Here is a 25353-nt window from a genome sequence, read left to right on the forward strand (position 1 = left end):
TCTAGTCTTCTTAAAAGTCACCAAAAGCAAATGAGAAAAATCTTGCATCTTCTCTACAAAAAGTAACAATTCGGGTCATATGTATGGTCTTTATGTGTTTGTCTGTGTATTATATGTGGTGTGTTTTCTGCCTCCGGATGACAATCCTAAGGGTTGATGTTTTATTGGCCCTAAGGAGGTTAAATACTTAATTTAATATAGGTTAAGCATATCATAAGGTACAAGTGACGGCAGACAAAAAAGGAGACCATAATAGGCTTAATAAAAATTATGATAAAACATGGAAAGGGGTTTTTGGTTGGCTGGGATGCTTATTCCCCTCAGACCCTTCCTTCTCTAGTATTAAACATGGTCTGTTCTTAATCCATGCTACTGGTTTAATACTATTGCTTTTGTTCCTGGTATGTGCATGTTATACTAGATGCAGAATGACAAAACTTAAGACAAGCAGCAAAAAGGACTGGGATCATGATAGCTCAAAAATCAGAAACGATCCAGAATATTTTTTAACAAGGACATAGGATCTGACTGTCTCCCATTTGCTTGTCTTTTTATTTTTAATAATAATAATTTGATCTTGAATGCCATCTAAGGTTACAGTCTTGCCCCATCGCCAGTGGCCCACCCTGTTCAGCAAGACAAATGCTGACACTGAGACGCCCTAGGAATGCGCTTTCCTAGCACCGTGGGACCCCTTCATCCAACCCAAAGGTTGGTCATCAGCACATCTTTGGACTGATACATGACCAAAAGGGGAACACGTGGACGAAAGGGGCGGTCACACACCAAACTTGACAAGCTCAGGTAAGGCCTGCATGGCAGCCTTGCAAACTCAGACCTAAAGTAACCACAAAGGATGGTCTGAAATTAAAACTTTTTAACTTAAAGCAGTTTATGGCGGGTAATCATGTCCTAGGCTAGAATCTTCCTTGACAAAGGTCACTCTTTACCTAACTAAGCCTGTGTATTGTCTTTTGCATCCATATAACATTCCTTTGGAGTGTCAGGGTAGCTGCCCTTTATCCAGATGCCCCCGAAAGGGCACGACCAGGGCACCTGGGTGGAGACCATAAGTCCTCTCATTGTTACTGTTAGGTTAATCGTTGACTGCTACCTATCCTGTACCCACCTTTGTAAAAGAAATAATGTCTATCATTTTACTTTCTATCCAATCCCAGAGGTCCCCCCCCCCATTTGCTTTCTCCCACCTTCTTAATCTATCCCCAATGGATTTCAAATAGCCCACGTACCTCTCTTGATTGTAACGTTTAAAATAAGGTGCAAAATCGACATTCTCCGGAGCTTTATCGCAATTCTCTGAGATTTTGCTTCCGGGCAATTGTGGACAGTTTGGCTCAAATACACTCGCAAAAATTCTCTATAAGTTGGAACGCTTCTTACATTGCTATTGAGGTATCTTTTTAATATGAGAACATGTGTTTCGACGGGGGAGGGGGGGCATAGTCTCCAGGACTTTAGCGAGTACCTGGGTCTTTAAAATGCTCCACAGGTGTGTGCTAAAAAGTTAAAACGGCAATCTTTAAAGCTTTAAACGATGCACGACAAACTCAAGCTATGCGGGCAGTTCCCAAGATTGGATATAAAGATTTACCTGGGACTCAGACGAGGAAAATGAGCAAAAATTGACAGCAAAAGACATCAGTTGGGCTTTTTCAAAAACTTCCTTTAGAAACAAGACCAAATTGCTAAGTGTGCCTTCTAAATGGCCTGGAGGGACTGCCACGGCGAGGCTTCCGTCCTGTGGCCCCGGCCTTCCCCGGCCGCCGGCCGCAGCAGGCCCCGCGTCCGTGCCCGGCCTCCTCCGGCAGGAGCTCGGCGTCGGGGCGGCGCGGGCTGCAGGAAGCAAGCAGGCCAGGCCCCCCCGAGCCGGCTCCGCCGCGCAGCCCTGGCCGCCACCCCGGATCTTGGGGGCCCTGGGACCTACGGACGCCGGAACCCGGTACCAGGGGCGTGGGCGCAGCGGAGCATGATAGCTACCGTACCGCCCAGCTGCGAGGCCCGGGGGACAGGCGGAAGTTGAGGACGCTTGACTCTGCTGGGGGAACATTGCCTGGGTGGCACCTTCCTGCTCGCGACTCCGCCCCCTCCAGAGGGGCTCGGCTGGAGAATTCAAGATGGAGTCCCTGAGTCGAGCTGGACAGGAGATGAGCTTAGCGGCCCTGAAGCAGCACGATCCCTACATCACCAGCATCGCAGACCTCACGGGCCAGGTTGCTCTGTACACCTTCTGCCCCAAAGCCAACCAGTGGGTGAGTGCCGCCGGGCCACTGAGGTCTACCGTCCTGCCACCGCCTCTTAAAGGGGCCGCGCAGACCGCCTGGGTGGGGGGTGATGCCGGAGGCTGGGCCGACCGTGAGGAGGCCAGGGGCTGGAGGACCTGGCTGGCGCCCGAGGGGTGTCGGGGGCCCGGGGATTAGTAAAGAGGGGGTAGAGAAGTAGGCCCAAGACATCCCAGGGAAAAGCCGACAGACGGGAGGAGAAGCAGTCCCTTGGGGGCTGGTCCGGGGACGTGGGTGATCTGCCTGCCTTGCTGATGTGTTAGGGATACGAGACTGGTGAGGTCAGAAAGGTGCCAGAAAGATTGAGGGTTATTAGATAAATTACAAATACATAACCCATAAAGTAAACGCTCCTCCTCCCCCCTGCAACAGATTCATAAATAAGAGCCCCCTTCGCAGAGGTCACTTGGATTTAAAGATTGAAATCCAGTTAGTTTCAGTGCTTGGAAGCGAGGTGGTAGGGATAAGCCCGGCTTTTATCTAACTACACTGTGTTTCCAGAGTTCTGGAAAAGATTTCAAGGCACTTAAAAGGGCTTCCATGTTCATTGGATTCCCTTGAAACCTTTGGAAAAGAGACCCAGTAAGTGTGTCTCGGCCCAGCTGGTGATGTCATCCCTGAATGCTCCCATCCGACTAAATACTTTTTGGCTTTTCTGCACGGGAGGGGGTCCTAAAAAGTTACATTCGGTCTGTTCCTTGACTTGTTGACCCTTGTTTGAAGCTTCCTTCATTGCTTTAATAATATAATTTCCTGTTTCCTAGTAATTGATCCTTCTTTAATTCATTCAGCTATAGGTTTTATTTACACTTAGAAAATAATCCGTAAATGTTTGATGAATTGAATTTATAAATCACTGACATTCACATTTCAGTAAGAAATATCATACTAGCAAAACAATGAAACATAGCACATTCTTTACAATATAATACAGATATAAGTTACATTTAACCAATAATTTTGTGAAAATCATTTGGCATTTATAAAGTTGATTCAGATGAAGACAGTTGTCAAAATTATCTTGCTTTAGATCTTTCCTTCACCTCCTGGAAGAGGAGGAGATATGGGAAGCCACAAACTATAGATTTTTTTTTTTTAAGTGTAACTGTTTTTAGAAAACATTGGCTTAGTTTGAATTGTTATAATTTTTTCCTTGGTCTACATATAAATTTGTGAAATATAAATTGCAGACAAATGTTAAATACTTGGGGCAGGGACTTACTTACTAACAAACTTTTGTTTCTGATTTTTCACAAACTTTCAATATTTTGGGATTTTAATTGTGGCATTCTGCTTTAAATATGAGATACAAGCTATAATAACCTGAGTTGAAAAATAGCCTGCCATTGTTTGTTCATTTGGATTATGGCACACAGAGTATAACCAGAATCTTTTCTCTTTATTTTACTGTAAGTTGTGACTTTGCACAGTGTTTTTAGGGGCAAATTTTTCTTTCACTGTGAGACAGTTAGTTGATTACCAATTTCTTATACTAATAACATTTGAAAGTCAAGAAGGAAAAGTTCCATGATGATATTTAAGCTAGGCAATCAGGATGATAAATATTTTCAAAAATATTTTTATTCCAACAAATTAAATTTGATATGACATTTAAGGTTTTCTAACAGTTTGTTGATTACATTAAAATATTTAGGTCTTATCTAGGCTGTGAACTGCTGACTAACAAGGTTTTTTGGTGTGTGTTTTTAACGTTGCAACTGTTTAAGACCTAAATACACTGTTGGCACAGCAAATGAAAAATGGTATGAGTTGTACTTTCTTAATCAAAACATTTCAGTTCAAACTAAAAAAAAATTTTTTAATTGTAAGACCTACAATAATTACATTAAGGCAGAGTATATTTTTCAGTTTTCATGATTCTTCAACAAAGTTCTAAAACTAACAAACTGTGTTTGACAGTAATTTTTAACTAGCCACATTTGCTACTCATGAAATATATCAAAGCCCCCCAATGATGAAACAAAGTATGCTATAAGGTAAAATTTCCACTTTTTTCCCTACTAACTTTGATAAACTTTAAAAGTGAAGAAATTGCTGTATACAGGACCTTGCCTTTAAAAGTAAGAAATCTGGCTAAAACACTTTACCTTAAAAAGTGAAAGCTGCCCTACCCAGTTTGATTCAGTGGTTAGAGCGTTGGCCAGTGGACAGAAGAGTCCCAGGTTTGGTTCTGGCCAAGGGCACATACCTCTGTGGCAGGCTCGATCCCCAACCCCATGCAGGGCACCTGCAAGAGGCAACCAATCGATGTGTCTCACATTGACCTCTATCTCCCCCGTCCAATCTCTGAAAAGCAATGGGAAAAATATCCTCGGGTGAGGATTAAAAAAAAAAAACAAGTGAAAGCTAATTCTAGGATTTTCTCCTTTAGATTTTTAAAAAGAATAAGAAAAATGCTGCAGATATAGGCATGTTGCTGGGTTGAACATTGCATTACATTAATATGCATCCGTAGCATAGAAAGGATACAAAAGAAATTGGTAACAGTAGTTTGTGGAGTAAGAGAGACTCTTAACTTGACCTGTTCAAAAGTGTTTAATTTTAAAATAAATAGGTTGATCTTAAACATGAAGTATTTATTTTCCTTTGGAATATTTGGGTTTGCATTATGGGGGGGAAACTAATTGTTTCATTCTCTATTATAGGAGAAGACTGATATAGAAGGGACCTTATTTGTATATCGAAGGTAAGCTTTAAAAAAAAAATTTTTTTTTAATCTGATGGTGAACAATGTCATATGAAGTGGTTCAATACTGTTGTACATTTGTCTTTGGAACCTTCCTGCTTGACCCTTCAAGTTTTCATTCATCTGTGGCTGTGAGATCCTAACCCAAGTTATTGTCTCCTCTTAGAGCCTTCCTGTGATGCAGAGCAAATAGAGCTAGAACTTATTTAGGGGGGAAAAACAGTTGAGAAAAATATAATACATATCCTAGCTCTATGGAAGGTCAGTCCTGCTGTTCTGTGGTTACTAAATAGAAGGTTATCTTCTATGACTCTGGTTCTGTCCCCTTTCCCACTCTCTCCCTAAAAGTTCTGGATTATTGTGTACAGTGTCTTTTGTAATGTGTATTTTTAATTTGATAGTCCTTTAGAAAGTCTGGATTATTCAGAATTGCACATTTTTATTTTCAACTTTTTTGACAATTATAAAATTTGATTGGTTTGCAAATTGCAAGTTTTGTGGTGTAAAAGTAACTGACAGGATACGATAGTCATGGAGTTTCTTGTTTCCCTGGAGCCCTGTTAGGTCTTTCTCTGGTTCCTTCCTTTGGATTCTAAAGCTTAGGGACTTAGCAGGAGTGATTACTGACATCTAGTTCTTTTCCTCTTTTTTGTACTATGAGTTATCTTTTAAGGATTGCCTTTCTTCATTGATGATAATTAACGAGAATTTGTCGAATATTCTCTAAATATTTTGGGGGAGAAAGGCCTTTACCCTTCACCTCCTTTACTATTCCTCATTACCAGTATAAATCTCTAGAAACTTTTAACTGTTGTTAGAACTTTAGTATCTATAATACTTGGAAAGTGCTTTCCTTGCGTTATTGTTACAGTATACAGATTCACTGATTATAGAAAATGTGAAATTTAGTATAGTGAGTAACTTGAGAGTAACTTGACTTAAAAAAATACATGGAAGCTTATGTGGTATTGATTCTAATAAAAGGAGACCAAAGAAACTCTATTTGGAAAATATGAGAACACTTTATATACCTCACACACAGCTATATCTGGATGTCAGAATATCACTTAGCAGAGACCTTCTCATAGAAGAAGCCTGGATTTGGAGTCAGGAAACCTAAAGCTGAATTCTGGTTACATTATTTGTATGACTTTGGCATAGGCCTTAATCATTCTGAGCTTGTTTCCTAATCTGTAAAACAGGATTCTAAAATCTCTCCTATGTAGCACAGAGAAAGGAATGAGAAACTATAAAGTGTTATATACATGTGGGGAGTGTCTAAAGGATCATGTACTGCCCGGCCAGCATGGCTAAGTGGTTGAGCATCAACCTGTGAACCAGGAGATCATGATTCGAGTCCCCATCAGGGCACATGCCCAGCTTGCAGGCTCTATCCCCAGTGGGGGGGGGGGGGGGGAGTGCAAGGAGGCAGCCAGTCAGTGACTCTCATCATTGATGTTTCTCTCTCTCTCTCTCCCTTCCTTTCTCTGAAATCAATAAAGACATATTTTTAAAAATATATACATATGGATAGTCTGACTCATAGGAATAGAAATATTTAAGAAAAAAATTTTTTTAAAGGGTCATATGCGGAATCACCCTGGTATGGGAACCAAGGATGCTTCTTATTGTAGGATTTGAGGCATTTTCTGTCTAACTCAGGAGAACTATGGAAAGACCTGTTTGATATAAGAAAAATCATTATTGTATTGTCAGACAGTCACCATATTTAAAATAAATGATTTTTTTTATTGAGCAATGTTTATTGAACATCTACTGTGTGTCTATCTTAGGATACATGTGGGGGAAAAATAAGACATATACCCTATTTGCATGGAACATACATTCTAATGGAGAAGGACAAGTATAAAAAATAATAAGTGGTATGGAAAAAGAGAGAGGAGGGTTAGAGGTATTGAGCTTGGGAGCACTGAAAAGGGTAGTTCTCAGGTAGGCCTCATTAAGAAAGTGACATTTGAGCAAAGGTTGTGGGAGATGAGGTAACTGTAGATTCTGGACAAGTGGTCCAGACAGAGAGAGGTATTTAGACAGAGCGTCAAGATGCTCGGTGTGGCTGGAGCAGGAAGAGCAAGGGAAGAGGCATAGGAAATGAAGGGAATGGGGTGGGGGGCACATATCAGCTAAGGCCTTATGGCCTTAATAAGGATTTTGGCCTTAACTCTGAGGGACCGAGTCCTTGGAAGCTTCCGAGAGGAAGAGGGTTATGATCTGACTTAAATTTTTTTTGTTTACAATTTTAAATGCTAATAATATTATGTGATGCAATAATGTATTTCATTCTTAGAAATGGAAATAAAGAAGTAGATAACATTTCTGCAAACTAACAGTTACTACAGATTTTTTCTTCTTTTAAATCTAAGGTCAGCTTCACCTTACCATGGTTTTACCATTGTGAATCGATTGAATATGCACAATCTTGTTGAACCAGTGAATAAAGATTTGGAATTTCAGCTCCATGAACCATTTCTTCTGTATAGAAATGCAAGCTGTGAGTATATCTGTTTTATTACAGTTCATATATTTACAGTTCAAGTTGGGTGACTTTAGTTTCTATCAGCACATTATTTTTGGAGTTTTAAGTTACAAAAAATTTGGTGTATGCTCTTTTATAGTTATAAATCAGTCTCAGTAAAATCAAATCTTTTAAATTGGGCTTCTAAAATTGAAACACTTTTGTATACAATAACTTATGTTATTTTAGTTAACTATACTATTTCATATACTAGCATTACATTATATTTCTATCGTTTGCTTTATGAAGGTAAGTTCCACCCTTTGTTTTTTATGTGACACTGAAATATTGGCTGCTCATGCCCATGAGCAATAGAACTTAATTTGAGAGACACAAGATGGGGACAGACACTGATATATCTGTCCCCAAAGGAAGTACTGTCTTTGCCCTGATAGTGGTATTTTTCAGTCTATTTGTTTAGTTGAGTGTCTGCTGGGTACAAGTGCTGGACCAAGAGGTACTGTACTTTAATGTTGATGATACAATAACCTGTGTGGGGCCCCAGTCAGTCGGGCTCAGTGGTTAGAGCGTCAGCCCTCGAACTAAAGGGCCCCGGGTTCAGTTCCAGCCAGGGGCATGTACCTTGGTTGCACGCTCTATTCTCGGCCCTGGTTGGGGTGCATGCTGGAGGCAACCAATCTATGTGTCTCTCTCACATCATTGTTTCTCTCTCTCCCCCCCCTTCCACTCTCTCTAAAAAGCAATGGAAAAAATATCCTCTGTGAGGATTTTAAAAAGTTATAATAATAACCTGTGTGGAGTAGGCAGGCAGTTAAGTCAGCTGAGACTCAGAGGTGAGTGGCAGCTGCTCAGTTGGAGAGTGAGGATAATAACTTTTTTTTTGCTTCATAGTCCAGGGTTCTTTCAGGCATTTTATAGGCTCTTAATAGTGGTTGGATATAGCCAGCAAAGCTAGAGTGGTCCATTCAAGATGTAATGTACTGAAAAGTATGCAGTGCTTGGTTTCTGTATTTCAATATTACCCATATTGCTGTAGCTATCATCTAAGGAAATTGTTGGAGAGAATTGTTGCCTCTGACTTAAAAAGTAAAAGTTACTATGCTTGAATTTCACTTGACTGGGAGGTAACTGGAATTGGGGGAATGTCTTCAGTATAAAATATAAAAAGCTATTAGAAATTATGCATCTTTTAATTCCCTGAATGAGAAATGGTGAGGTCTATTTTGAAGCTGGAAGCCCCAGATTCTTTTCCCTAACTCCCTTGCATCTAAGTGAAATGAAATCTATTTTCAATAAACTATTTGTCCAGGTAATTGAATTACCTCTGAGAGTTTAATTTCTGTGGGCATACTGGAAATGCCTTTTAATACCTATTAGTTCTGATGGATTTCTTGAAACTAATATTAACAGTAGAATTATTTTAGATGGCTGGGGGTTTTTTTGTGCTGAACAGTCTATTAAAGGAAAATTCTGCAAAGGAACACATCCGTTTTTTTAAAAAAAGGGAAATTGTCTTAATTCTGCTCCTTACTACCTGAAAACTTAATGTAGCTATTGCTTCTAAGAAAAATTTGATCATTAAAATAGTCAGTAGGGAGAATTATCAGAGGCCAATGGACTCCACTACCATTTAGTATAAGCCTAAAGTTCCTTTAAAGTTGAAAGTGCAACATAACACAAATATAATGAAACCTTGATTAACCAGAAGTAACTAATCAGAGTTTCAGTTATCTGGAAATATTTCTATGTCTGTGTGGAAGAAATGAAGGCAAACTATAAGAAAGCAAGCTAATGTTAGATTTTATTTTGTGAAAATCTAGCAAATAACTTTAAGTGTTACCTGGGGTCAGTATGAAAATCTCAATATTCTCTAACTTTTAACCCCAGAATAGTATCAATGTCATGGTTAATTTGTTGTAATGTTAAGATGTTAAATCATCAGGAGTGTTTATTATCTTAGATTATTGTTGAGCAGAAAAGTGCACTAATGCATTTCATTTTAGAGATTTTCAACAAGAGGTTCAAACAAAGGTTTCTTTAATTGAACAGAAAACTCACTTAACCAGGTCATTTCATTTCCCAGTTAAGAGGGCTCTGAATTATCTCCTAAAGGCCTTACAGTTTCTGATACTGCTAATTAGAAATTCAGGAACACATCAGCTTGTTTTCAGGCTAGAGAAAGGCCTGAAAAGGTCAAGTACAACACTGTGGTTATATTAGAAACAGTCTAGGAAAGGAGCTTGGGGGAATATTTAAAGGAATAGATGTATCAAGGAGAAGTGACAAGACAGCATAAAGTGATCTGGGAGTGTTAGGGCCTCTCTTGACTAGTGTATGTCTTGTCTGTCTCATCTTAAAAGTAGAAAGTAGTCTTGTCAGGTTAGCAAGCCGTTGAGTTGTTCAGGGATTTGTTCTTTAAATAAAAAGTTAATTAGTGTCTGATTGTGTATACAGGTAATTATGCCTGATTCTGTAGCTGCTCTTCTGTCATTTTCCTGTGGGAAATAACCAAGACACCTGACCCATTCTACTCAAGTTCCACCTTCAAATCCAACTTCTTTCACTGAAATCAATTTTTAGAGTTAATGTAATAGAAAATTGAACTATAACTTTTTTCTAGTTCTAAATTGTTTTATTTATTTTATTTATACAAAATGCTCACCACCATCACACCCCCCAGGAAAAGGTAAAATCTCACAGAGAAAATGCTAACCCTAGTCAAGGGCTTAGGTTTGGTGATTCTCTTGAATCTTTCAGAAGCAGCACATATACACACACACACACATATATATATATTTAAAAATCTATATTTATATTTTATATAATATGTATATATTATATATATTTACATACCTATTTTAAGTATTTTTTAATTGACTTCAGAAAGAGGAAGGGAGAGAGAGAGAAACATCAGTTATGAGAGTCATCCGTCTGCTGCCTCCTCCACCACTCCTCCTGGGGATCGAGCCTGCAACCCAGGCACGTGCCCTGACCGGAAATCAGACTGGGAATCAAACCACGATCTCATGGATCATAGATCGATACTCAACCACTGAGCCTCATCAGCCGGGCTAGAAGCAGTATATTTTTAAATACTGTGCAAGGGCCTTTTGGGAACCAGAGGACCCCGGTGGGGCTTCAGTGAGGGTTGGGGAGACTGCAGATTCTGTAGTTACTGAGTAAAAATGATATTCCAAGCACCTTATTTCCGATTCTAGGTCTGTTGAGCTTCAAAGCCAAAGTTCTTTCTGTCCCCCTGCAACAATGAAATTGCTGTATCAATCCACGTTCCAGAGCATAGCCATCTAGGAGATCTCTGATGTTGGAAGTGTTCTATATCAATACCATTCCCATATAGCAGGCACCAGCCACATGTGACTGTTGAGCATTTGAAGTGTGGCTAGTGCAACAAAGGAAATTTTTTTCTTTTCCTTAATTTAATTTGGTCAATTCATATTTAAATAGTCATATGAGGCCAGTGACTGCCATATTGGACAATGGATATCTAAAGCATGAATCCATGTTCAGCCACACCCTTTTATTGTGCCATACCTGAATTGAACAAGCACTGGGGACAGTTTGAATTAGATTTTTATGCCTTCCATTTAGTCATTCCTTTTTAAAGTTTATAAATGATTTCTAGATACAAAGGCTGCAGAAGATATTCCTGAGGGTGGCTTTTTGCCATGGCAACACTCTTGGCATGGAATTTAGTTTGTAGACAAGAATTCTATTCTAGGCTTTGCATTTTACCAACTGTAACCTTGGATAAATCACTTAAACCACTGTTCTCTCCTGCTTGTCTTAAAAGGGCATCATATATGTGAAGATACTTTGTCAAGCACTTACAGATATAAAATATTATAGCTGTCTCCATCTTGGACTCAAGCCAAATGATCTTATTAGTGAAAGAGTCATAAGGACTTGGATGTTATCCAGGTTCTTTTATCACCCAAGCTCACAGTGTGCGTCTTCCCATCCCTTCTGACTAGGGCCATGACAGGCTGGGACTCTGCTTATCTTTACAGATATTTTCAGATGTTGTAGGGGCCATTACTAGACAGCCTGAGCTATGACAATTTGAAAATATAAATATGTTAAATGGGAAATCTTAGGACACATTTTTTTAAACTCAGCAGAAGCATTTCAATTACAATTGACATACAATATTATATTAGTTTCAGGTATACAGCATAGTGATTAGACATTTATGTAACTTAGGAAGTGATCACCCTGATAAGTCTAGTACCCATCTGCATGGTATTCATTTTTGTCAGAATACTGGAACACAGCACCCTCCTGACTAAAACTTTATTTTTATGTAATAAATGTTTAATTTCCCTAAAAAAACATTGATGAGGGTTTTTATTTTATCTATGAATAGTTGAAAGAAACCGTTCCTTTGCTGTGTAAACATATGCATTACTACCAATCTGCTGATCTTCTGTTTTCATTTGTAAACAGTCCATTTTACTAACTGGATTATAAAATCATTTTTTTTGTAGACTCTAAACCTCTAGGAGTTCTGAGGTATAAGCACGTCAAGGAAAATATCCTTCAATTCTGTCCAGCAATAGCATGACAGAAAAACCGTCTTCCTACAAACATTTAGAAATGCTGTATAAAATATTAAATGCATAGCTTAGCCAAAAGGGAAATAGCAGACATTGCAGTGGGCCAGTATCAAAGCAAAGACTAAAAGCTAAACTGGGAAGCCTGTGAGCTGACACTGGCTGCCAGCTGTTAGGGGCTCTTGGGGATGGGGAGCTCTCATTAATATAAGGACTCCATTGTAATTATATGGGATCAGGAGATAAGATCTTGCTTGAGTCCTAATGAGGTGCAGAGTTGGAGCTGAGACATGCATGCCAGCATACAGCCAGGTCCTCTAATAAGCTACATAATAATAAACTAGAAAGATATTTGCCCACCAGTCTAGGGAGATAACAGGCAGGCTTATCTGTCTCAGTCGGGGCTGTGAGTTAGAGGGCAAATTTCTTCCCTAAAAGTAATAACCATGAGCCCGGCCAGTGTGGCTCAGCAGTTGAGCATTGACTTATGATCCGGGAGATCGCGGTTTGATTCCCAGTCAGGCCTCATGCCCAGGTTACAGGCTTGATCCCCAGTAGGGGCATGCAGGAGGGAGCCAATCAATGACTCTTTCATGATTGATGATTCTCTCTCTCTCTCTCCCTTCCTCTCTCTGAAATCAATAAAGATAATTTAAAAAAAAAAAAAGGAACCATGGGACTTCTCTCATTCAGCTTTGGAGTTTCAGTTATACCATTATTTGGTGTATTTTGTACTCAGGCCAAAATAATTAACATAAAATTAATCCTCAACTGGAGAGTATTCTAAAAGACCTGGCCAAAGCAAATGCAAAACCCTTCTGGAGGGACACATTCTTAACCCAGATTTCCCAGGGTTCTCATAAGCTTCATGGTCCAAAATTACTACTAAATGTACAAGGAAATAATTCGCGGTCAATAAGAGGTAGGATACAACAAACAGCCGGATTAGCCAAACCTTGCAAAAACTTTAATGAAATGATTGGTCTTGGCCAGTGTGGCTCGGTTGGAACATCGTCCCACACACCAAAAAGTTGCAAGTTTGATCCCCAGTTGGAGTGAGTACAGGAGGCAACTGATCAATATTTCTGTCTCACATCAATGTTTCTCTTTCTCTCCCCCCCTGCCTCCAAAATCAGTGAAATGGTCAGATAGAGACTTTAATGTTAGGTGTAGATTATAAAATAAAATGACAGGTAGATATAAAAATAACCAAGTAGAACTTCTAGAAATTAAATGTTTAATTATGGAAATAAATTCTCTACCTGGACTCAGCAATTGGAAAGAATTTTGGGAAACTGGAGACAACTGAGGAAAGTATCCGGAATGCACCCCAGAATGGAAAAGAAATTGAAAATATGACAGAAAATAGAATTGGAAAGTCTACCAGATGATAGAGAAGAATTTCAGAATGATAAATTCTAGAGAGAGGTAGTATTTGAAGAGTTTGAGAATTTTTCAGAATTTATGAAAAACATAAATCTTAGATGTAGGCAGTAGAATAAGTCACTGAGCGTAGTAAATAGAAATATGTACAAACCTGAACACATAGTAAATCATCAAAGGCAAAGAGACAGCAGCAACCAAAGGCTGCCTGAGATTGCTTATTTACAAAGAGCAACAACTAGACAGCATATTTAGTTGCAGCTACTGAGTTTGGAAGACAGGAATGATATTTTCAAGTTCTGAGGAAAACAGCAACCAACAATTCAGTAATTCAAGAGAAGAAAATGGCCCTGGCCAGGTAGTTCAGTTGGTTAGAGCATCGTCCTGATATACCAAGGTTACGGGTTCGGTCCCCGATCAGAACACATACACGCATCAACCAATGAATGCATAAATAAGTGGAACAACAAATCGGTGTTTCTCTCATCAATAAAATTTTTTTTAAAAAAGAGAAAGAACAAAATAAACACTTTTTTCAGCAAAAACAGAACTTCTATCTCCAGCAGACCCTTTTGGAAGGCACTTCTAAGGCTGCTACGGTAGCCACTAGTCATTTGTTGCTGTTGAGCACCTGAAATGTGCCTAGTAGAACTGAATTTTTAATTGTATTTAATTTAATTTTAATGGTGCAGTTCTGAAGGCTGTAATTTAAAAGTAAAGTTGAGCACAGAAATAGGAAATGAAATTTAAGAGGCAATAATGAGCAAAAAGGAGGTAAAAATAAACAGTGACTATATAAAACAATAAAATGACTAGTTTGAGTAGAGGTATTATAAAGGTGAAGCAAGAATACTAGACAGCAATAACATAAAAGTTGTGCAAACATAAAGCACCCCAAGACTGAGGTGTGATATAAGTTGATTAATCATAGACTTATTTATTTTCTTACCCTCACCCAAGGATATTTTTTCCTAGCAAGGAGGGGGTAGAGAGAGAGAGATATGAATGTGAAAGAGACACATCAATTGGTTGCCTCTCGCACCTGCCCTGACCAGAGCCGGGACTTGAGCCTGCAACCAAGGTACGTGCCCTTGACGGGAATTGAACCCCCAACCCTTCAGTCCTTGGGCTAACGCTCCAACCACTGAGCAAAACCCGCCAGGGCTAATCATTGACTTTTAAATCAAGCTATGTGTGTTCAAAAGATTCAGGGTGACCACTGCATAATAAAAATAGGATGTCTTAACTTTTAAACTGGTCTTAACTTTTAAAAATCTTAAAACTCAAAAACCTGGAAAGGTTGAAAGTTAAGGGATAGAATGAAATGTATCAGGCAACTGTTAACCAACCAGACAAGGCTGATGTAGCTGTGTTAATCAGACATGAGATAGATTTTCAGGTAAAAACATCAGGGATAAAATTTACCACGTAATGATAAGAGGAGTAAATTACCTAGAAGATAAAATAGTTCCAAACTGGTATGTACCTAGTCTATGTCAGAAATACATATGGAATGTTAAAAATCTGCAATTATAGTGGAAGACTAACAGGCCACCTTTCTAAGTGATAGATAAGTAGACAACTCAGTAAGGTTATGGTGTATTTAAACAGTACAGTTAAGCTTGACTAGTGGACATGTAAAGAACCCTGCTTCCAGGAATTCGAGAATTTGCATATTATTCCAAGTACATATTAGAATTTTTAAAAAATTACCAGATACAGGTCACCCAGCCCAAGAAGTTAGAAAGGAAAAAGAGAAATCTGAGTTAAGTTGAAGGAAAATACAGACGAGTAGAAATTAATTGGAGAATGTAGAAATTACAACAGAACAATAGAAAGAATCCACAAAATAAAAAACTCCTCCTGGCCCTGGCCAGGTAGTTCAGTTGGTTAGAGCATCATCCCAATATGCCAAGGTTGTGGATTTGATCCCTGGTCAGGGTACATACAAGCATCAACCAATAAAGGCATAAATAAGTGGAACAACAAATCAATATATATAAAATAGTATGTATATTGCAACTAAAGGAAGAGAACACACATTTTTTTAAAACCAGAAACCACTATGAAGAACTTTTCTTCTGAAAGTGTAAAACTTAGGTTACACTAACAGTTTCCTGGGAAAACCAGCATAATAAAACTTAGGAATAAATAGATCTGAATGGATTCATGAACAATAAAGTAATTGGGTCAATAGTTTTAAATCTCTCATCACATCCAGAGAAAATGCTGAGAGGAATGTTCTGTTCAGTAAGTCGTACTGGGACAGTTAGTTCTCCATAGAGAGACCAGCCTCTGAAAAAGCAGATACAGGATCTGTACATTTCTGACCGCATCATAGGATACTTATCTGCACAGACCACTTTTCTGCAGTGAAGAAATGACACCTCTATTTTCCACTGTTCCTTCAGCATTTGGCAAGCACCTGCTATACGCAACATACCTCACTAGTATGTTTCTCTGGGAAGGTGCCTCCCCCAAGACCAGTGTCAGGGGTCCTTTGATTTCCCTTCTGTGGGCACCTCTCAGAATGAAAGTGGTAACCTGGAATCTGTGTGTATATAGTATATACTTAAGGCTTCATTATGAAGAGCCCCAAGAATATTTTGAAAGGTGGGATCTGAGCAATTCTTTTTAAATCCAAAATTTGGTGTTTGAGTTAACAAAAAAGGAAAATCAAGCAAAACCGGTTTTTCTATCACAGCTAAATAGTTTACAACATAACCTGGTTAATTGAAAATATGAAGATAAAGGTTTGTGGTACCAAGTGCTGTATGCCATTTCAATTAAAACTATTGTGTAATTCTAAAGAATTTTTTTTAAGAGAGAGGAACATCAGTTTGTTGATCCACTTATTTATTCATTCTTTGGTTGATTCTTTTATGTGCCCTGAGTGAGGATCGAACCCACAACCTTAGTTTATCAGGACAATGCTCTAACCAACTGAGCTACCCGGCCAGGGAAGAAATCTATAACTGGCTATGATCAATTAATTATAGACACCACTGCACTCAGACCAGCCTTAAAGAATTTAATTTGTCCTTAGCTTCTATTGTATTCCTAGAAAATGATAAGCAGAAGTTATAAAACTTTTATTGTCAGAACTCTCCCTTTCTGGTAAGGGTCAGGATTCTTAATGAAATATGCTACTGTATTAATCCCCATGCAATGCTTATTCCTAAAACAACACTGCTAATTAATGGTAAAAATTACGATCTGTGATTTGAGAATTTTCAGTGTAAATTTAAATGACTAGGCTAGTAATAATGAAATTCTGATCCACCAGAGAGACAAGGACAGCTCTTCATGTTTCTTCCACCCAACACCTAAAGCATGGATCACCCACTGAGGGCTACTTTTTGTATTTTAAAATGTTTTTTTATAATCCAAAAGGACTTTTGGGAAAATGAACAAAATATGCTGCTCCATAACCTGCTTAACAGCAACAGAAAATCACCATAACAAGAACAATTGAAAATAAAAATATTAATGCTTTTTAATATTTTTAAGAACTTACCTCCAAAAGCCTGTGAGAAATACCCCTTCGTTTCCGCTTCACTTACAACTTTTCCTTTATATCGGGCATCAGTCTGTTGATACAGAGCATTTTTAATTAAAATTAGATCACTAGAAAAAGCAGAGAGATTCATTTCCATAGTGTTGAAAATGCAGCCGCCAAATGGAAAGTTTTAGTAGAAGAAATACTGTAGTGTGTGCCTTTTTTTTCCCCTGTTTGTCCTTTCTCAGTTCAAGGGCAAGACTCAACAGTAGAGATGGTAGGTGGCTGTTGGCATTTGGCGCAAATCTTCAGACTTTTAAAGCACAGTGCAGGAAAGTTCCTTGCAAGAGTAGTTTATAATTTGTAAAGTCAAAAAATGTGAATTCTACCTCCAAACTGAAAGAGGAATTTATAAACAATTTTAAAAGTTCCCCAGTTTGTTCTTTGTGATCTGAGCTCAGCACAGTGCTTCTTCCTAAGCCTGAGGAAAGGCAGGCAGTCTTCCACCATCAGCAGCAGCCCTGCTTGTGATGGGGTAATTCCGTAATCAGTGAAGGAGAAAGGACCTGTGGTAACTGCATTAGTCTGGCCTTCTGGACCAAGATAAGGAAAGAGCCTTGCTGTTGCCACGTTTATAGATTGAAGAGGTAAAAACACCATGAAAACATAGAGTGACTTAAACTCCAAGGCTGACCTGGTGACACTGTTAGGTCATGCATTTCAGAAATCTGTGTTGCTTTATATCTGCTGTGGACTGCTGTTTAGTATTGTAGTAGAGTCTCCACCAGGTGCCTTTTGTTAACTTTGTGAGTCCATGAGCATTTTATTTTATTTTTTTCAAAGCTTTTTTTAAGTTTTTTTGTTTTTTTAAAATAGATCTTTATTGATTTCAGAGAGAGGAAGGGGGTGGAGAGAGAGGGAGAGGAAAAAGGAGAGGGAGAGAAACATCAATGAGAAAGTCACTGATCGGCTGCACACCCCCACCAGGGATCGAGCCTGCGCATGCCCTGACCAGGAATCAAACCTCCATCTGCTGGATCATAGGTCAATGCCCAACCGCTGAGCCACACCCAGCCAGGCTCCGTGAGCATTTTAGAATTTCCCAAGCAGATTCTTTTCATTACTGGCTTTTTTCCCCCTAAGGTAGTATTGTCAGGTAAAAAGCAATTTTATCTTTGTGCGTGTGTTATCTTAATTGTAAAGAGTTTTAAAAGTTATTTATCTCTAATATTTTCTCTTTTGAGAACTCACAAAGGAAAGCAACAATTACTTATTGCTAAATGGCAGAAATGTGTTCTTAATATGTGTGTGTATAGGTTTTCACCTGTGTTTACATAGTGAATTTCATTGTGGAGGTAAAAATTAAAGCAGTAACACTAGTCCAAGAAGATCTGAAGCCGCTCTGGAGCTGGCAGAATAAGCCTCCAGACTGAGTACTTGAAGTTGAGGTTCAGTACCCTGGAGGGTCCAGGCAGATCGGAGCTACTTACAAGGTCATTGTTTCCAGGCATGCTCAGCTTATTATTATTATAAGGAAGACATAGGATAAGCATTTGGTACCCATATTTAAAAGTTTGGCTATTTTACACACACACACACACCCTTACACCTCGGTTTCTACCTTCTCTTGTGACAAAATGGCATGTATGGTCACACAGCACTTGCATTCCTGTGAACACTAATAGCCAGAGCTCTGGGAAAGGCTGCCCACCGCAGCCTCACGGAGCCCGGCCCCTAAGGTTTCTTATATGCTTTACAACCCTAGTTTGGATGATCTCTTAGTAAATTGAAAGAAAAATATGTAGGAGAGAAGTTCCCCCTTTTCTTACACTACTGTCTGACCTATTTTCCAAAGCCCTAAGTGTAGATTTTTGGGAGCCCAGGAAACAGGAACTCAACTCTGTGGAGGCCAAGGGCCATACTTCCCACCTTTGTTGTCCCTTATGATACATAAAAATGATAATGTTTGAGGGGGACACTGGGGTGAATAGACCACCAGTGGGGGTTGGATGGCTCAAACATTTGGGCACACCCGTTTTTGCTTGCAACGTACATTTAGGGGAAACTCTCCTGACTTAGGGAGTGGTGAGTACTATGTGGCAATACTGGCAGTAAATCCTAACAGCAGAGATAAAACCCTGATGTGAGTCACTGTTTTATTTGAGCTTGCCTATCAATTAAGAATAGAAGTTTTGCCCGGCCAGGCATGGCTCAGTAGTTGAGCATCGACCTGTGATCCAGGAGATCTTGGTTCTATTCCCGGACGGGGCACATGCCCGGGTTGCAGGCTCCATCTCCAGCAGGGGGTGTGCAGGAGGCAGCCAGTCAATGACTCATCATTGATGTTTCTCTCTCTCCCTGTCCCTTTTTCTGCAATCAATAAAGATATATTTAAAAAAAAAAAAGAAAAGAAAAAGAAATTTATAAATATAAATAGGAATGATCAGTTGTGATATTCTTAGGTTTATTATCTTAATCCCTAAAAAAGTTCAGTGGTCATTTCATGTGTCTGGATCCTATACTGAGATTATTATGTTAACAGGGACTGTAGAAGCAATATTGCTGGTAAATCTTTTCAAACTTGATTTAATCTAGATAGGGGTACCAAATTTTAAAATAATAAATCAAAGAGCTTGCAGAATAACATTTTTTAATTACCTGACCTAAGTCTTTAATCAATGTTCAATAAATAGGTATTTACAATTTAAATTTTTTTAAATGGGCTCTGTCTCTACCATGTTATTGTTCAGTGGTTTTTTAAGATGTTTGTTCTTTTGGCCAAAAGGAGTAAGGTGCTAAGGTCATTGAAGCATACCTACCTGCCTTTCTTATAAATACCACGGCATTTCCTCACGTTCCTGCTTGCCACCTGCCACAGTCTCCTGTGTTCTTACCCCCATCTCAGAGCCTTTCTCTTTTCCAGTCTTTTGATGTTGATGTGGAGCCACCAGGCTTATTCTGGTCTTAAATAATCTGTCGAGGCAATGGCATTTGCCTTTTCACCTTCCAGGGCAGGCTTGTGTTTATGTAATCTGTCCCAGTCTTATACTGTGTTTAAAATCAGAATGGCCTTCCTTATGTTGAGAGTAAATGTTTTTGGCTATGTTCAGAGCCCATTTTCTTGCTGTTTCTTTGTAGAGGATCTTTGCCAGTATCATCTTTAGAAATTTTGTTACCCTGAACTCCTTTGCCAAAAAACTTTAATCAAACCCCCTTTTCTGCTTGGCACCATACTGAGAAAATCTCCAGCTTCCTCAAATCCTTTTAGAAAGTAGGTCAAATCTAAATAGTAAATGAATCAAAAAGACAACATGTTCATGAGAGTGATTCTCTGCTATGTTTCTGTAACATTTCACAGGATCTCTACAAGTCTCAAGGGATTTTATAAAGGCTCCAGGATTTTTTTATTTTTTACCTTGTGTATGCCATATACTACTCCAGATGAGAAGCAGACTGAAGTATCACATCAAATCATGCTGGGCTGCTGGATCTTTAAACAGGCTCTCCAGGAAAATCAAAACTTGCCCCTCAGCTTTTTTAAATTTCTCAATATTAAATAACCCAGATATCTTTAATCTTTCTCAGTTTTATTTTTCTCACTTTCAAAAGAAAAGGGCTGTCATTTGAAAACAACAGGAAACATTTAATTTTGGATATTCTTTTCTGCATCTTGCTATTTTTAATGGAAGTACAAGCTAAAGGTAATTAAATGTCCTGTCACACTTCTTGACTCTTTAGTGACTTGCCTGTGCAGCATGACTTACCTGGGACAGCTCTTAACAGCCACGATATATGGTGGGTGTTCAATAATTAGTTTGTTCTTATCTTGAGAAAAGCCATGTATAATACAGGATACCATCATTATTTGCCATAGCAAAGTAGTACTGTATTGCCAAATCCCTAAATCCTCTGTGGTATAGTCAATCAAGGGAAATTATTTCAGGTTGTTGCAGCAAGTGAATTGTTGACAGAACGTATTGGGCCTTAAAGTGTAAGTTTTGTTGAGGGAAGAATTCTCACTCGGCTTTGGTTGGAGACAAGTTCCTCCTCAGTTTTAGCTATCTGGTGAACTTGTCTGTCTTTCCTCACTAGTGACAGTGACAGGCTTAGTGGCAGGTCTTTGGGCCTTCTTGCCAGTTGCATGCACTGAGCATTTGATATGTTGGCAGACAGCACTGATTCTTGGATGCGTGTCTGAACCTCTACAGGTCTGCTTTTGGCAGAATCGAGTGTGACTCTTATCCTTTACCCATTAAGCTATCATTATGGCTTCCTTATCTTTATTTCTTCTGCAAACATGCCTTTGAAAGTGTTTGGCTCTTTTTGGCAGTTTACTTGATAATGTACAAGAGCGGAAAGCATGTGTCTTATTTCTAAAATACAGTGTATGTCTTCAATGGAAAAGGGGGGACCTAAGTGAAGATTTGTAATAAGTTGACAGCTCTGATGGATTTATTTCGATTATTGATATGGAATTCGTTTCTAAGATTTTGGTTTACAATTCCCTATGAAAAGATACTTAAATGCTTGTGTTTAGCCAAAAAAATAAAAAGTGTTCCTCTCTGAGCCTGATGTATTGCATATCATTAACTTTTTCTCATCACTGTAAATGGTATGGGTGTGTGCATTAGAGAAAAGCTGGAATCATTTGTATTTTGGATGTTCTTTAGCCAAGGTCAGAAGAGACATATTTAAAGAAAGGTGTGTGTGTGATTGCCATATATGGAGTCTTTTCAAAGCCCAATCTGATTTACTCTATGTTGGAGCACTCTTTAGCTGCCAAGAACATAGCTAAGACCCTGCAGTAGGTAATAATAATCTCCTCTGTAACAAGTCTGCTTCTGTGTTCTATTGGGCTTTCAAAGCTAAATTTAATCTGTTGACTTATATCATGTAAAATATTTCAAAATTACTTATTACTCATTGAACGTTAATTCTGTTTGAAGCAGTAGTGTTTTAAAGTTCTGTGAACAGAAGAGGGACTATGAAAGTGGTTCCAAACATGGGAAACTATTCACAGCAGTTCAAAGACTCAAAAACAAAAGCCAACCTCAGCTGCTTCATTGTAGTGTGTGCAGTCATGTGCAGGATACATGGCCAGACATGGAGTCTGACAGTTTAGGACAGTTTTAATGTAATTGGGGGGTTTCCCTGCTAGAGAAGCCTGCTTGTGAACAGGGTAGGAAAAAAATTCCTGTTCGTGCTCTTGATTCATTAAAATGATGCCATTCGCTCACTCTGTATGTCAATAATGTTTTAATTCACTCTACAGTGACAATAGAAAAATCCAATTAAATTTTTATTGTCATTGAAAGGGGAACTTGTAAAGTTGTGATAGGCTATGAAGTCTTACAGAGAAATATAATTACCGTAATTCAGGGTAAAACAAAAAATTCACCATTAAAAAAGCTTTTATTAATGGTGGCTTTCTAAATTATACTATCTTGATAGTATTTTTAAAGAGTTCAAATAATAGCTATTAAAAATGGATTTTTAATTTAAAATTTCTTATACTAGCATTTATATTTCTTTATATTGTGTCATCCTTTTGGTGTATAATTTTTAACTTACTCAATTACTTATACTTTTATGTGTTGCTTTAATCATCAAGCATAATTGAAGCTCGTTAATGTTTTGTTTCTATAATGTTACTTAAACTAATGAGGTAATAGATGTATAGCTGCAAGACTACTGGTCTAGGACTGAGAAAACCTGAGTTGTAGTTCTGACTCTATTTTTATCTGATTTATTAATAAGTCACTTAGTCTTTCCATGAGCCTCAGTTTTCCATCCATAAAATATATAATGAGACTTATGATACAAAGAAAATGGCATAGACTTGTTTCCCTTTGCTCCTCCCTGTAAAGTCTAAAATTCAGAAATAACACAGGAGACAATCAGGAGAACTCTGAAAGGTGGAAAGGGGAAGACGATCTGGTGTGGGACCCAAAACTGACAGAACACAGCAGCAATGTTTCTTACAACCTTCCCACCCAACAGAATAAGGGGACTCAGGCTTGGTGTTTCTTGCCCACCATCTGACCTCGCAACAGAATGTGGCCCACGTAGGCTTGTTCTTTCCCTGAATCCAATGGAAGTCCTGCCAACAATAGCAGGTGAACCCAGCAAAACTGTCAGAAAAGATTGGAAGCCCTGATAATAAGTGGTCACCAGGAGAGTGCTTTTTCTGCCTTCCATGAAGGGAAGGTGTTTGCAGGGGAGGAGTCATGTCACAACCAGCCTGGCCTGGGAAGCAGTCTTCATCTGTAAAGGTCAGAGGCTCTCGCCCCCAGAGGCAGCACACCAGCTGGCCTAACCATGGGAAACTCTTTCCACCTCTTCAAGTAACACTGGCTGAGAACCTACTAAATTCCTACTTCAAGAAATTAGAAAAAGAAGAGCAAAATAAACTCAAAGCATAAAAAAATAAGGAAGTATAAAGATGACAGCAGAAATCAATGAAATTGAAAATAAAGAAAAATCAAATCATTGAAACAAAAAGCTGATCCTTTGAATAAAGTTAATAAACCTTTAGCAAGACTAACCAAAAAAAGACAATAACCAGTATCAGGATTGAAATAGCGGATATTACTAGATCCTCCAGACTTTAAAAGAATAATAAGAGAATGCTATGAACAGCTTACACTCATAAACTTGACAACTTGGAAGAAACGGACTAATTCCTTGGAAAAACCACAAACTACAAAACTCAACCAAGATAAAATAGGTAACATGAATAGCCTATAGCCATTAAAGAAATTGAATTCATAATTTAAAAGCTCGTGAAAAATAAATCTCCAGGTCTAGATGGTTTTAATGGAGAATTCAAAGAAGAATTAACAGTAATTTGCCAGTTTCTTCCAGGAAACAGAAAAGAAGGGAACACTTCTCAACTGATTTTTATAAGGCCAGTATTACCTTGATAACCAAACAAGACAAAAGACAGAAAACAAAAACAACATACCATTATCTTTCATGAACTTAGATGAAAAAATTCCTCAACCAAATATTAGCAAATCCAACAGTAAATAGAAAAGATATTTTAAAATGCCTAGCTAGGCTTTATTCCAGATATGCAAAGCTGGTTCAATATTGAAAAATCAATCAATGTAATCCATCGTATTAAAGGCTAAAGAAGAGAAGAAGAAATATGTGATCATATTGTTGTTTTTTTAAATAATTCACTTTTTTTTTTTATCCTCACCTAAGGATATGTTTTTTTTATTGATTTTAGAGAGAAACATTGATCAGTTGCCTCCCCTATGCATCCAGCAGAATCAAACCCACAACCGTCCACGTACCAGATGACATTCCAACCAACTGAGCTACTCAGTCAGGGCCATATTGTATTTTTTGACACGCAAAAAAATAATTTGACAAAATCCAGTGTTCATTCATGAATAAAACTTTTAAGTTAGGAATAGAAGTGGACTATCCCATCTTAAAGAACATCTACAACAAATGTAGAGCTGGCATTTTTATATAAAAGGCTGACAGTTTTTCCTCTAAGATTGAGAACAAAGCAAGGATGTCCACTGTCATCCCTGCTATTGAACATAGCCCTGGAAGTTCTAGCCACTACAGTAAGGCAAGAAGGAAAAATAGAAGGCTTACAGATTGAGGAAGAAGAAATTAAGTGTCCCTATTCACAGATGACATGATTGTCTTTGCACTAAGTTCTAGAACTAATAAGTAAGTTTAGTAAGGTCTGAGGATAGAAGATAACTCACAAGAAATCAGTCACATTTCTACATACTAACAATGAACTTGTGGAAACCCAAATTAAAAACTATACCATTTATAATCTCTGCAAAGAAAATTAAATACTTACATATAAACTTAACAAAACATGTCCAGGATCTGTGTGCTAAAAATAATAAAATACTGATAAAAGAAATCAAAGAAGACCTCAATAAATGGAGAGGTATACCATCTTCATGCATTGAAGGACTCAGCCTAGTAAAGGTGTCAACCGATCCCAAATTGGTCTGTAGGTTTAAAGCACTTCCTATCAAAACCTTAGCAAAGATTTTTGTAGGCATAGACAAACTTATTCTAAAATTTGTATAGAAAGGCACAGGCCCTAGAAGCTAAAATAATCTTGAAAAAGAAGCATAAAGTGGAAGGAATTATTCGATCCAATCTGAAGGCCTACTATAATATAACTATGATAAGACAATGGGGTATTGGTGGAGAGATAAACAAATAAATAAATGGCACAGAATAATCCAGAAATAGATCCACACAAATATGCCCAGCTGATATTTGACAAGGGTACAAAAGATTCCTCAATAAAGAGAGTATTTTCAACAAATAATATTGGAATAATTAGACCAACACCCCTCCCCAAGCACCTTTACCTAAGCCTTTCTATAAAAAAATTAACAAAATGGATCACC

The 25353-nt window shown here is 38.3% G+C and overlaps 1 protein-coding gene across 2 annotated transcripts in view; it reads left to right on the plus strand.

The window, feature by feature from the left end:
• The first annotated feature begins 2097 nt into the window (after positions 1 to 2097).
• The window catches only part of DCP1A (decapping mRNA 1A), a 50598-nt gene continuing 27342 nt past the window's right edge, over positions 2098 to 25353 (plus strand). The window contains exons 1-3 of one of the 2 annotated variants that reach the window (XM_081159090.1): positions 2098 to 2270; positions 4967 to 5007; positions 7389 to 7516. In XM_081159090.1, the coding sequence (XP_081015216.1) occupies positions 2136 to 2270; positions 4967 to 5007; positions 7389 to 7516 (304 nt within the window). In that variant the 5' untranslated portion in view covers positions 2098 to 2135. The remainder of the gene's footprint in view (positions 2271 to 4966; positions 5008 to 7388; positions 7517 to 25353) is intronic. The other variant, XM_081159091.1, reaches the window with a different exon arrangement.

The sequence above is a fragment of the Miniopterus schreibersii genome (assembly GCF_964146895.1).
Source record: "Miniopterus schreibersii genome assembly, chromosome: 15".
NCBI classification, from domain to species: Eukaryota; Metazoa; Chordata; class Mammalia; order Chiroptera; family Miniopteridae; genus Miniopterus; species Miniopterus schreibersii.